General features: G+C 48.3%; 2 protein-coding genes across 6 annotated transcripts in view; one reads left to right on the top strand and one right to left on the bottom strand.

Moving 5' to 3' along the window:
* Nucleotides 1–12,360, top strand: part of LOC100443202 (golgin subfamily A member 6D) — a 43,272-nt gene that overhangs the window by 6,326 nt on the left and 24,586 nt on the right. For 2 of the 5 annotated variants that reach the window (XM_063716243.1, XM_063716242.1), the window contains exons 8-16: nucleotides 254–340; nucleotides 449–556; nucleotides 751–838; nucleotides 1,220–1,746; nucleotides 3,420–3,495; nucleotides 3,927–4,018; nucleotides 4,579–4,681; nucleotides 4,765–4,868; nucleotides 4,958–5,099. In XM_063716243.1, the coding sequence (XP_063572313.1) occupies nucleotides 254–340; nucleotides 449–556; nucleotides 751–838; nucleotides 1,220–1,746; nucleotides 3,420–3,495; nucleotides 3,927–4,018; nucleotides 4,579–4,681; nucleotides 4,765–4,868; nucleotides 4,958–5,099 (1,327 nt within the window). Of the gene's footprint in view, nucleotides 1–253; nucleotides 341–448; nucleotides 557–750; nucleotides 839–1,219; nucleotides 1,747–3,419; nucleotides 3,496–3,926; nucleotides 4,019–4,578; nucleotides 4,682–4,764; nucleotides 4,869–4,957; nucleotides 5,100–5,185; nucleotides 7,346–12,360 lie in introns of those variants that run through there. The other 3 variants (XM_063716241.1, XM_054532950.2, XM_054532949.2) reach the window with 3 other exon arrangements.
* LOC100939721 (putative GED domain-containing protein DNM1P34) lies at nucleotides 9,939–11,088 on the bottom strand. The gene is made up of 2 exons (XM_063716326.1): nucleotides 10,882–11,088; nucleotides 9,939–10,139 (listed from the first exon to the last, which is right to left on the bottom strand). The coding sequence occupies exons 1-2, from the start codon at nucleotides 11,086–11,088 to the stop codon at nucleotides 9,939–9,941; spliced, it is 408 nt and encodes a 135-aa protein (XP_063572396.1).

The following is a 12,360-nucleotide window of genomic DNA, read 5'->3' on the forward strand; positions in this document are numbered from 1 at the left end:
AAACAGTGGTAGTAATAACAGTAATAACAACAGCAATATTATCTGATCTCTCTGGGCCTCTGTTAGCCAGCTGTAAATTCGATCTCTTTCCCTGTCCCTTCCAACTTTACTGAGTTCTTTTAATAACCAGGCCATGGGCTTGGAAATGCCTTGATCTTTACTAACCAAGTTGTATATTGAGCCTAGCCCTAGCCCTTTTAAGCGGCACTGCCTGGGCTCCCCAGATCAAACCTTCTCACTCTTCACCATCCAGTCCTCGAGCTGCAGTGAAGCAGTCCTCCAGCGGCGGTTACAGCAGACCATAAAGGAGCGGGCGCTGCTGAACGCACATGTGACACAGGTGAGGCTTTGCAGAGGGAGGGATGTGGAAGGAAGATGACCCCAGGTGGCCAGGAGCAGGTGAGGACCAGTGACAGCCCTTCCTAACTTCTGTGCCCATTTCTTGCAGATGACAGAGTCATTAAAACAAGTCCAGCTACAGAAAGACGAATACGCTGAACACATAAAAGGAGAGAGGGCCCGGTGGCAAGAGAGGATGCGGAAAATGTCGGTGGAGGTGAGACCTGACCCCTCAGCCCCCACCTTAGATAGGTCACTGGATCTTTCTGGGCATCTGTGTAAAATGGGAATAGTACAGCCAGAGGTGGTCTTGGGTCTGTGCTTTGTGCAGATGGGGGCAGAGAGGGAGATGGTAGCCTGTCCAGCCACCAGCCCCTCTCCCCAGGGCCCTTTCCCCTGTGCTTTGGGCAGGCTCACACATTGAAGGAAGAGAAGAAGAGTGACATACATCGGATACAGGAGCTGGAGAGGAGCTTGTCCGAATTCAAAAACCAGATGGGTAAGGTGGGGCTGGTGTGACCTGGGAGCAGGACTGGCATCAGAGGTCTGTGGGGGTGGCTTAGAATGCCCCAGGGAGGTGGGTGGATGGAAGGGCTTTGAGGCAGAGGGAAAGAGGTCTGTGCCAGGAGATGGCAAGTTTTGTCATCTCCATGAGCCTCGGGGTCCCCATCAGCAAAGAGGGAGGAGTGCCCGTTGTCAGCCACTCACAGTGTTCTCTATGTGAAAGTGGCTTGGAAATTGGCTACCATCAGGTGCAAGGAATCATTAGCAGTGAGACCAAGTTTGGGAAGCCTGAGAGGAGCTGTGCATCAAGAAGAGGGATTTTTTTTGGAGGGAGGTGGGGAATCCAGAGGCCCTTATTATCTGCTTCGTTTCTCAGCTGAGCCCCCATCCGTGGCGCCCCCAGCAGTGACCTCTGTGGTGGAACAGCTACAAGATGAGGCCAAACACCTGAGGCAGGAAGTGGAGGGTCTGGAGGGAAAGCTCCAATCCCAGGTGGAAAACAATCAGGCCTTGAGTCTCTTGAGCAAGGAACAAAAGCAGAGACTCCAGGAGCAGGAGGAGATGCTCCGAGAGCAGAAGGAGTGGAGGGTGCGGGAGCAGAAGAGACTGTGTGAACAAAACGAGGTGCTTCAGGAGCAGCAGAAGATGCTAGGGGAGCAGGGTGAGAGGCTGCGAAAGCAGGAGCAGAGGCTACGCAAGCAGGAGGAGAGGCTGAGAAAGGAGGAGGAGAGGCTGCGAAAGCAGGAAAAAAGGCTGTGGGACCAGGAGGAGAGACTGTGGAAGAAGGAGGAGAGGCTACAAAAGCAGGAGGAGAGGCTGCGAAAACAGGAGAGGCTTGTGCTCTCCCAGAACCACAAGCTCGACAAGCAGCTGGCTGAGCCACAGTGCAGCTTCAAGGATCTGGTGGGTTGCCCCACCTGGGAAGCCTTCCCTCATCCCTATCCCTCCAGGCCTTTGTTTCCCCACCTGTAAAATGGGGCAGTGTAGCCCTCACACGAAATGGTACTTCTAAAGGCACCTGTGAGCTACAGCTCCTCAGGCCCTGCTCTGATGGCTGTGGGGGAGAAGGGATGATTTTTCTAACCTGCCTCCACCCTTCCCAGTGACATGGGAGGCAGACACCAAGTTCTGGTGTCTCCAGCTGCAGTGGATGGAAACTGATTGCTTCTCTCTGTGCAGAACGAGAACAAGAGTGCACTGCACTTGGTGCAGCAAGTAAATGAGCTGCAGGGGAAGCTAGAGGAGGTGAAGGAGATGGTAACCTCCACCCCATCCAAGAAGGGCTGGGAGGTGGCCACCAGCCTCTGGGGAGGGGAGGTGCCAGGCCAAAGGCCGCTACAGCTGGGGGGCAGGTGACCCCAGCACCCTCCGGGGCAGCCCTATGACTGTTTCTTGCTTCCTGCCCTCTGACTTTTAGAGGTGGGTAGCCCTGGGCTCCTCCCAGATCTGGACATCATCATCCCAGCTAGATGCATGGAGCTGCCCAATCATAGGGGAAGAGACAGTGATAAGAGGCTCCTTATCCAGGCATGGTGGTTCACACCTGTAATCCCAGCACTTTGGGAGGCTGAGGCAGGAGAATCACTTGAGATCAGGAGTTCGAGACCAGCCTGGCCAACATGGCGAAACCTCACCTCTAGTAAAATTACAACAACAACAAAAAAAAAACTAGCCAGGCATGGTGGCACATGCCTTTAATCCAAGCTACTCAGGAGGCTGAGGCACGAGAATCGCTTGAGCCCATGTGGTGGAGGTTGCAGTGAGCTGAGATTGCACCACTACACTCCAGCCTGGGCCACAGAGTGACACTGTCTCAAAACAAAACAAAAAACCTCCTTAGATTCAAACTGGATTCTGGCCTGGGTTCCACTGGTCACCATTCAACTACTGTTCATCTCTAAGTCTCTGTTTCTTTAACTTCAAAAGGAAGTTAGCATTTTCCTTGCAGAGGTGCTGAGGATTGAATGAGAGGATACATGGAAAGCATTAGGCATGTAGCACACTTAACAGGTGGTGGTTGACTCCCTCTGCTTTTCCACCAGTCTGTGGCCTACAGTTTAAATTGAGGGAAGAAGAACATGAGATTTGAGGCTGCGGAAGGAGGCATGGGGTTCTAGGCAAGGGAGGAAGCCTCTTAGGCCTGGAACAAGGGACCAGGGTCCTGGGCAGGTGACAGAGCCCCACAGTGCCCTGGCTACCCTGTTAATGGGTCCAGAATCTGGAAGCCAGCCACCACACGCCCTCATGCCCAGGGTCTTCCTGCAGGTGGAGCTGAAGAGCCAAGAGTCTCAGGTCTGCAGCAGCAGCGAGATTAGTACCTGGGTCACCTGCAGCAGTACACGGCCACCTATCAGCAGCTGACCTCTGAGAAGGAGGCACTGCACAGGCAGTTACTGCTGCAGACCCAGCACATGGACCAGCTGCAGCAGCAGGAAGCTCAGGACAACGTGGTGGCTGAGATGGCCTGCCAAAAGTTGCAGGAGACCCAGGGGAGGAGGGAGTTGCTGAGGACGGGGCCCCGAGTGGGATGACTTGGCAACCTCTGTGCCTTCTCACTCTGTTTTCCATCCCCTTAGGAGCACCTAGAAGCTGCCAGCCAGCAGAACCAACAGCTGGAGACCCAGTTGAGCCTCATGGCTCTCCCTGGAGAAGGTACAGGAGACCACTCAGAGGAAGAGGAGAGAGCCCCAGGAAGAATGGGGGACTGTTAGCAGCATAGGATTGAGGGGTTGGAAGAGACCTTTAGAACAGCTGGTAGTTATGCCAACCAGGTGTCTTCACTGTGTTCGGCATCAATATGTGACCTTCTGGGAGCAGGGGGCCACCAGGTTGCCTAAGGATGAATGAACTGACCCAGATCAGAAAGGGAGCAGGTCAGGACTCCCGCACTGACCAGTAGTGGGACTATGCCTGGGCAACACAGCAAGATCTTGGTTCTTAAAAGGAAAAATAAAGAACAGCAGCTCATTCACCTCTGGGGAGAGGCTGGCTCAGGGTTACACGGTCAGGGTGGGGACAGAGGTGGGCCCACAGTACCTCCCTTGTTGGGTTGTCTGAGGACCCCTCTGGCCAACTCCCTACAGGAGATGGAAGAGGACATCTGGACAGTGAGGAGGAGGAGGTGCCTCTGCCCGTGCCAAACATCCCAGAGGACCTGGAGAGCTGGGAGTCCACGGTGAGCCTGACTTTCCCCACCCCGCTTTGCCACCTTCCTCTGTGGTCCCTCCCAGACCCCCTTATGCTCTTGGTTTTCCTGCCTTCTGATTTCTCTGGCTCCTCACCCCTTCCAGGAGCCAGTGGTCAGACACCTTGTCACCTGTGGCCAACAGGTGCACTCTCTGAGGCCCCAAGTGAAGGGGCTGTGCTCCACCTCCCTGCCTCATTTGTTCTGTCTATGCCCCTACAAGAATACTCACCTCTTGCCTTCAAGTGGCATTTTTCAACTCCGCTGGAGCCAGTTCCCAGGAGGAGCAGGCACGGCTATGTGGGCAGCGGAAGGTGCGAAGGCTGTGCTGCCTGCACCTGGCTCAACTGGTGGCCTCGGCCTGGAAGGAGCCAGAGGCAGAGGCCCCAGCCCCAGGGAGGACTGGGGATGAGTGTGTGTGTTGGGAGAGCTACCAGGCCCTGAAGGAGGCCATGGAGGAGCTGAAAGTGAGTCCTGGCATGGGCCAAGAAAAGTGGGGGCAGGGCAGAACAGGTCGCTCCCGAGATGTGACCCCATTATTTTGGCTCCAGAGCAGCTTTATGGACCTCCCAAAGGAGAAAGCGAATGGGAAGGAGCAGGTGGAAACACTGGAGCATGGATTCATCCAGCCCTCTGGAGCGACAGATGGCATGAGTGAGCGGGAGGCCAGGGCACGGGCAAGGGGAGCTGCAGGGCCATCGGAGGGACCCTAGTGTCTGAGCCGTGTCCTCTCGCAGGAGAGTCCTTCACCGGATATGAAAGCCAGGGGGCAGTGCCAATCACGCGGCACCAGGAGATGGAGGATGTCATCAGGCTGTCCCAGAAGGAGGAGGAGATGAAGGTAGGGCATGCAACATCTCTGCGGGGGTGGGGCTGGGCATGGGTGCTGGCGCAGGCTCCAGGGTGGGAGCTGAGCACCCCTCCCTTCAGGTGAAGCTGCTGGAGCTGCAGGAGCTGGTGTTGCCCCTTGTGGGCAACCACGAGGGTCAAGGCAAATTCCTCACCGCTGCCCAGAACCCTGCTGATGAGCCCGCTCCAGGGGCCCCAGCCCCCCAGGAACTTGGGGCGGATGGTGAGTAGAGCCCTCAGGCGGGGTGGGCAGGCAAGAGCAGGGGAGGCTTGCACTGTGCTCAGACCCCCGCCTCCCTCTCTCCGAAGATTTTTATGAGGTGAGCCTGGACAACAGCATGGAGCCTGCAACAGCAGAGGCCAGGGAGGGTTCTCCCCATGACAACCCCACTGCACAGCAGATTGTGCAGCTGCCTCCTATAATGCAGGACACCCAGGAGCACCCAGGCTTGCCCAGCAAACCCTGCGTGCCATTCTTTTACCGGGCAGCCGAGAACAGGGAGATAAACATCATCATCATCTAAGAGCTGGTCAAGAAATTTAAAACAACAACAACAACAAAAAGTTATGGGGTTAATCTCCTACACCATTCATTTACTCCATTTGAATGTTAGAGCCACTCACATTTATTTATGTTTCTAATTTACCGTTTAAATTTATTTGTAAAAAGTTAAGGGAGAGTTGGTCTTTCCCTGATGTTCACTCTGGCATCCTTTAGCATTTTTGTTTTTAATTTGATAATTTCAGGTCATTAGCATGCATATCGAGTTTGCCCTTAGGTGATGGGAATTCAAACACACAAAGACCCACTATTTGCACAAAACTATTCTTACTGGTTTGGAACAGGCTGCCACGCTTTTTTAATGTTATTGCAGCATGTACATTCATTACAGAATTCAGATAAAATTTGCTTATATTCTGCTATTATGTTTGGTCGAATCCTAACCACAGTGAGCTCTTCATTAGCTCAATATGTGGTTTGCCCTCAAGTGCGCACTGTTTATTACTTGGTAACATGCCACTGTGAGTACTGACATTTAGAGTTGTTTAAAGGCCGAGAACTGGAAACAGCCTTTCCCCTATTTTCTGTGTATTGGGGATGGGAGTAATAACATTTTGGGGAGCTTTTTAAATCTCACAGAAGAGGAAAGTGGTCTGCTCTGGCAGGTGTGTGCAGGATAGAGTGTTTCATTTGTTCTGGTGCCAAGAATGAGTGCTGTACTATGGTAGTTCCCTTAGGATTTGTATGTGCTCTGGGGTCATGAAGATATTGCATCATGAGCTGCAGCAGTTGTACCCTTTCTCAATGACCTAAAAAGGGATTATTTCTGAGGAATGAAAGGCTCCCATCATTGACTGTGGATGTGGAAAACCTTTTCTAGCTTAGAGCATTTATATCTATAATAGATTTTAAAGTCAGAGTTCATGTTACCTGTTTTAATCACATGAGTATATGTCCCAGTACACAAAAGGGCACTGGTTGGCATTCTTCTTAATGTATTTAGTAAAGATCATAAGAAATCCTTTAAGAGTTTAAATATCCCTGGAAGAGGCATACAGGTTCTAGTCAAGAATGAATTCGAGTGAAGGAAAGCTGTGTGACACCTGGCCTTCCTCTATGTTCATGGAGCTTCTTTGAGGCTAGAAGATTGATTTTTACCATGTAGACCTCTCTGGCTAATACCTATTCTTCAGCCACATTGGTTTCTCTGACATAGGAATTTACTTCTTTCCCTTGAGAGGAAAACATTTAAAAAATAATAACCACCATTATTATAAACCAATATATGTGAGAGTACTTAGTTGAAACAAAAAGGAGTTTTAGTAGACAGTATTATACTACATTTTAAAATCAAGGTGAAGTTTATGTAACTTAAAATGTTTACAAGCCGCAGTGCAATCTACTGTTTGTGAATGTCCAAGTATTATGAGGAAAAGTGTCTATACAATCACAGAGTTATATTTCCTCACAGGGTTCTTTACAAAGAGTGAAATATGTTTTTATACCTCTCAGTTTCAGTTAGAGGCATATTTTGTGCCATATTTATGTTAATGTGCCTATACACGATGAATGAATTATTTCAGTCATACATTGCCTAAATCATAACTTTATGATGCTTGGGAAAGAATCAACAGTTAAAACTTCATGAAGTTCTAATGTCTGTGTTCCAAAATATGTCACATTATTAGGATGTAGGGAGAGATGTATGTGTGCTCCCTGGGGTGGGCATTTCTAGTTACTAGACCATCTCCATTTTTATCATTTGATATCCTCATGATACTTCTATAAATATGACATTAATAGGAGAGCAATAGTATGATTTTACAGATGAAATAACAGATTTGCCTGCAGTCACTGAAAGACTGCAAATATTGGGTTATTGTGACTTCAACTGACTCTTCCAAATTGTTTGAATATATCAATGTATTAAATAAACCCAGTTTCAGAATGATAAAGAAAAACTGTTAGACCAAATAATGTGGCTAATTAACAGTGGTACAATTTCTAGCCTGAGGGTTTAAAATGGACTTAAGGTCCCGTTCTTGCCTTCTATTTTGTGAACTTGCCACTTTTGCATTATTTGAGTTCACTTGAAAGACAGTTACTTTAAGTCCATTTTAAACCCTCGGGCTAGAAGTTGTACCACTGTTAATTAGCCACCTTATTTGGTCTAACAGTTTTTCTTTATAATTCTGAAACTGGGTTTACCTAATATATTGATAAATTATTTCAAAGGAATTTTTATTTCAAATCACTTCACTTTTACCCTGATAAAGATAAATGACTAGGAATGACCTTCAGATAGCATTTAGCATCTGTAACCAATCTGACAATAATGTGTTCATCAGGTACCTATGGATTAAATCACACACTGGCATATTTAAGCTGAATGTCAGTCTGGAAAGTAAATGTACTATATTAACTGAAATACCACTCTTTGTGTAGGCATTTTGTCATATATTTAAGAAAAATTACATAGAATATAAATCGTATGACAATAACTTAAGTCTCTCTTCAAAGTGCATGCATTCCTTTGCAATGCCTCATTCAGCCAAGTATTTGTTCTCTTCCTCATTCAGTATAAGGCAGCTTTCAATTTGCTTAGAAGGCAACATTGGAAGGTTAGAGTTTATCAGAAACATAGAATTTTAAAATGTGAGTTCTACTGAATAAATTAGAATTTCTGAAAAAGTAAAGAATTAAAATACCTATTTAAATATTGCAATATATAATCATTTTTAAAGTATTTGATTAAACCTGATAGGTTTTTCCAGAAATGAAAAAAATCAGTTCTAAAACCAAAGCTGATATTTAGAAAATGTGAAAATGTAAATCAGCCCTATCCATAATATAGTTTCTCTAAAACTTTATCTTAAAGAGTCATTTTAAAAGAATATAACTATTCAAAAATGTAACTGCTATCTTAACATTTTGAAGTAAGTTAAAACATTTTAAAATATGAATACTGTAGTTTAAAAGAAACTGGGGGAAGGAAAGGTAGAGAAAGAAATGCCAATTCCAATGCAAAGCTTTATTTGCCAAGTTTTCTTAGAATGACTTTTACCAATTTATGAATTCTAGTAAACAGAATGTATAATGGAAATACTGAAACACTGTTGCCTAAAGTGGCATTATTGACTGCTACTGTGATGCTACTGTAATGTAATAAATTATTAAATTGTTGCAAAGTGCTGTTTTTGCCTTAAAATTTTGTGTCTTGAAAACTATGGTGTTAAAAGTATTGAGAATGTGCAAATGCTGGGCACGCTTGGCACGAGATAATCAGTTTTTATTTTTACAAAATTGTAACTATGCAAGTGTGTTTATTTAAAGAACACAAACCAAAGTTATGGGATAAAAAATGTTGTGGAAAATTTGTGGCAGAAAAGTGTTGTGAAAAAAGGTAGAATAAAGTTTTATGAAAAGTTTAAAAAAAGTATTATGAAAAAGAAGTTATAGGATTAAAAAATAAGTCATGGGATAAAAATAAATAAAAGCAGGCCCCTGTCAGCATAAGCCTGGAGAAGTGGAGCTGGAGTCTCTGCCCCCACCATGTCCCTACCACCCCTTCCCAGTCACCCCTTTACCATTAGGGTAGCAAGACAAGACCCCTGTCTAATGGGGGCAGACAAACAGACCCTTTGCCACCTGACCAGGGCTGAGTCCTTACATTTCTGGATGGTGATGTTTGTTACTTAAGAGCCAGAGGCTGGTAGAGCTGGTTTGTTTGGAGGAGGCCTGATGGCCTCCCTACTCTCACCAAAGCAACTTTTCCCTAAGGGGGCTCCCATCTTATTCAGAGAGGCAGCTGAAGCAGAACAGTGGGGCTAACTGTAGGCAGGTGAGGGCATGGGCTGCTGGGGTGGACCCCCTTCCCCAGTGTACATATAGTATCTGTGTAATATTTTGTATATTCTGGGGGGTAGGGTCGCCCCCTGTATCATACCTAGTGGAGGTTGGAGCTGGCATATGGGGAGGAGGTTCTAATCATTATATGTGGCTGGGAAACTTACTTATTGATAGCATAGGACAGAGGAAGGAGGTGGGGATGGGGTCCTGGCTGCCTTGGTGATGTGACTCCTGCCTGGTCTGTGAGGTGTGTTGTGGGATGACCATGTGTATGGGACTCTCAAGGTTTTATCCTATATCACCACTGGATTGCCAACAGATAGAGGAGGTGGGACCCTGACTATCACCCCTGCTCTGCAGTGGGTTTGGCTCTTGGCACTCCCAGGTTGGGAGCTGGATACCCTGACCTGGCAGCATGACTCAGACTGCACGACAGGTACGGCATGCCCAGGATGATGTTCCTAGGCCTCTGGCAGACTCAGATTCCAGCCCCACACACAACACCCTCCAAGTTCCAGCCCTTACACCATGAACCACGAGCTCTCTGCCCTCTCTGACAGCTCCAGAGAGCACCCACGTCTGCCAACTTGGGCATGGAGCCTGTTCCAAGATCCCACAGGCTCAGCCATGGAGGTTGGGGGGCTTTGGGGCCATGGGGGCCAGCCCTGGTACCTGCGTTGGGCTGGGATGCTCTGCACCTACAGCCAGGAGTCATCCATGGGCCCCACTGGGCATGCTGACAGTGGTCGTGTTGATGTCGCCGATGATGCTGGGTGCCTCCCTCAGCACGTGGTGCATGCGCAGCATCTCGTTGCACCATTGTGCCTGCTCTGCAGAATCCTCCATCAGCATGTTCTTGTCTCCACATGAGTACAGGTTGGCCAGCAGCTCCAAGAAGATGAACTCCTTTGTCTGAGAGCGGGCAAAGAAGGAAGGAGTTTGGGACCTGATGCCCGTGCCACCCTGGCCACCCCACCAGGCCCTGCTGGGACTGTGCCATGGACTTGGAGCTCCGAGCATGGCTTTTCAGATGCGGCTTCTACACCACTTAGACTCAAAGACCTACCTTTCCACCGCCTTTTCTCACTCAGATGGGGACACTGAGGTCCAGAGGAAAAGTCAAGTCACCAGTCCAGGGTCACAGATCTGGGAGGGGACCCAGGACCTATCATGCCACCAGGACACCTGTCTACTCAGTTTTTAATTTTTGGAGATAAGATCTCGCTCTGTCGCCAGGCTGGAGTACAGTGGGTGAGATCACTGCTCACTGCAGCCTCAACCTCTTGGGCTCAAAGTCATCCTCCAAGGTTAGCCTGTTGAGTAGCTAGGACTACAGGCACATGCCACCACCAGGCCTAGCTATTTTTAAAATTTTTTTGTAGAGACCAGGTCTCACTATGTTGCCCAGGCTGGTCTCAAACTCCTGGGCTCAAGCCATCCTTCTGCCTTGGCCTCCCAAAGTGCTGGGATTACAGGCATGAGCCACTGTGCCCAGTCCTATGTTACAGTTCTATGGAACAGCTCTGGTCTGGACCGTGACCCTCTCCCTGCACCTGGTCCCACAGGGCTGGTTGTCATCTCTGCCAGGCCAACACAGCCACCTGCATCCCCAGTGCCACAGGAGCCCCCTGCCCCCATGAGGCGGTGCATGCACATTGTTGATCATGAGGTGCATGATGGTCTTGGGCACAAGACCAACCATGAGGTCCCACACGGTCTTGTTGACAACAGCCACATAGGATTCCACCAGGCTCTGGGTGGTCTCCATTTGCCGCTCCAGCTGTGGGACCATGGAGTGCATGAAGCTGTCAGAGCCATTCTCCTCAGCCTTGCTGGCCTGCCACGGAGAACACAAAGGCATCAGGGTGGCCAGGCCATGCAGCCAGGCTCCAGGCATCCCCAGGATCTCAGCCCCTCCAAGCATACCTGGAACATTGAGGCACAGGGAGAAGCAACTGGCCAGAACACACACCCAGATCCCCACATGCTCTAGAGGGTTTCCGGTCTCTGCCTCTCAGGACCCCAGATGCCCTTGATCAAGCCTCATCTTAGTTCTGACTCTAGTACCCAGAATTTGCCTCCATTTCCCAATCCAGAAATTGGAAAAGAACATCTCCAGATCCCTTGCTTGAAGACCTGACCAGAGCTGGTGACAGGTTACAGACACCTGGCAGGAGGCAGGAAGGGCATACTCACTTTCCCCTTGTCCTGGGAGGCCCACACACCAACATTGCCACCACCACTGCCACCTGGGAGCACAGCCAAAGTAGACACACACAGGAAAAGGGGAAGGGTTGAGTGAACCTGGGACACTGCATCCCAACTTTAATGTGTTGATGAATTCAATTTGCTAATATTTTGTGGAGGATTTTTGCATCAGTATTCATCAGTGATATTGGCCTGTAGTTCTCTGTTTTGGATGTATCTTTGGTTTTGGTATCAGTGTAATACTAGCCTTGTGGAATGAGTTTGAAATAGTTGGGTAAGGTCTCTATTTTTTGAATAGTTTGGTTAAGGTTGGTATCAGTTCTTTAAATGTTTGGTAGAATTCAGCAGTGAAGCACCAGGTCCCAGGCTTTTCTTTGCTGGGAGACTTTTTATTACTGCTTTGATCTCATTATTTCTTATTGGTCTGGTCAGGTTTTGGATTTCATCATGGTTCAATCTTGGCAGGCTGGATGTGTCTACAAATTTATCCATTTTTAGTAAGTTTTCCTATTTCTTTGCATAGAGTTGTTTATTATTATTATTGTTGTTGTTGTTATTTTTGAGATAGTCTTGCTCTGTCATCCAGGCTGGCATGCAGTGTCATGATCTCAGCTCACTGCAACCTCCACCTCCTGGGTTCAATCGATTCTCCTGCCTCAGCCTCCCAAGTAGCTGGGATTACAGGTTGTGCCACCATGCCCAGCTAATTTTTTTGTATTTTTAGTAGAGACAGGTTTCACCATGTTGGTTAGGCTGGTCTCGAACTCCTGACCTCGTGATTCACCTACCTCAGCCTCCCAAAGTGCTGGGATTACAGGCATGAGCCACCACACCCGGCCTTGCATACAGTTGCTTTTAATAGCCACTAGTGATCCCGTGAATTTTTGCGATATCAGTTGTAATGTTTCCTTTTTCATCTTTGATT

Source organism: Pongo abelii, chromosome 16 (genome assembly GCF_028885655.2).
Source record: "Pongo abelii isolate AG06213 chromosome 16, NHGRI_mPonAbe1-v2.0_pri, whole genome shotgun sequence".
NCBI classification, from domain to species: domain Eukaryota; kingdom Metazoa; phylum Chordata; class Mammalia; order Primates; family Hominidae; genus Pongo; species Pongo abelii.

Bases quoted from the DNA above. Each gene is read 5' to 3' on its own strand.
- LOC100939721 (XM_063716326.1), bottom strand. From the start codon at position 11,088: ATGCCTTTGTGTTCTCCGTGGCAGGCCAGCAAGGCTGAGGAGAATGGC. The intron at 10,140-10,881 runs GTGCATGCACCG...GCCCGCTCTCAG, and splicing joins TGCACCTCATGATCAACAAT to ACAAAGGAGTTCATCTTCTT.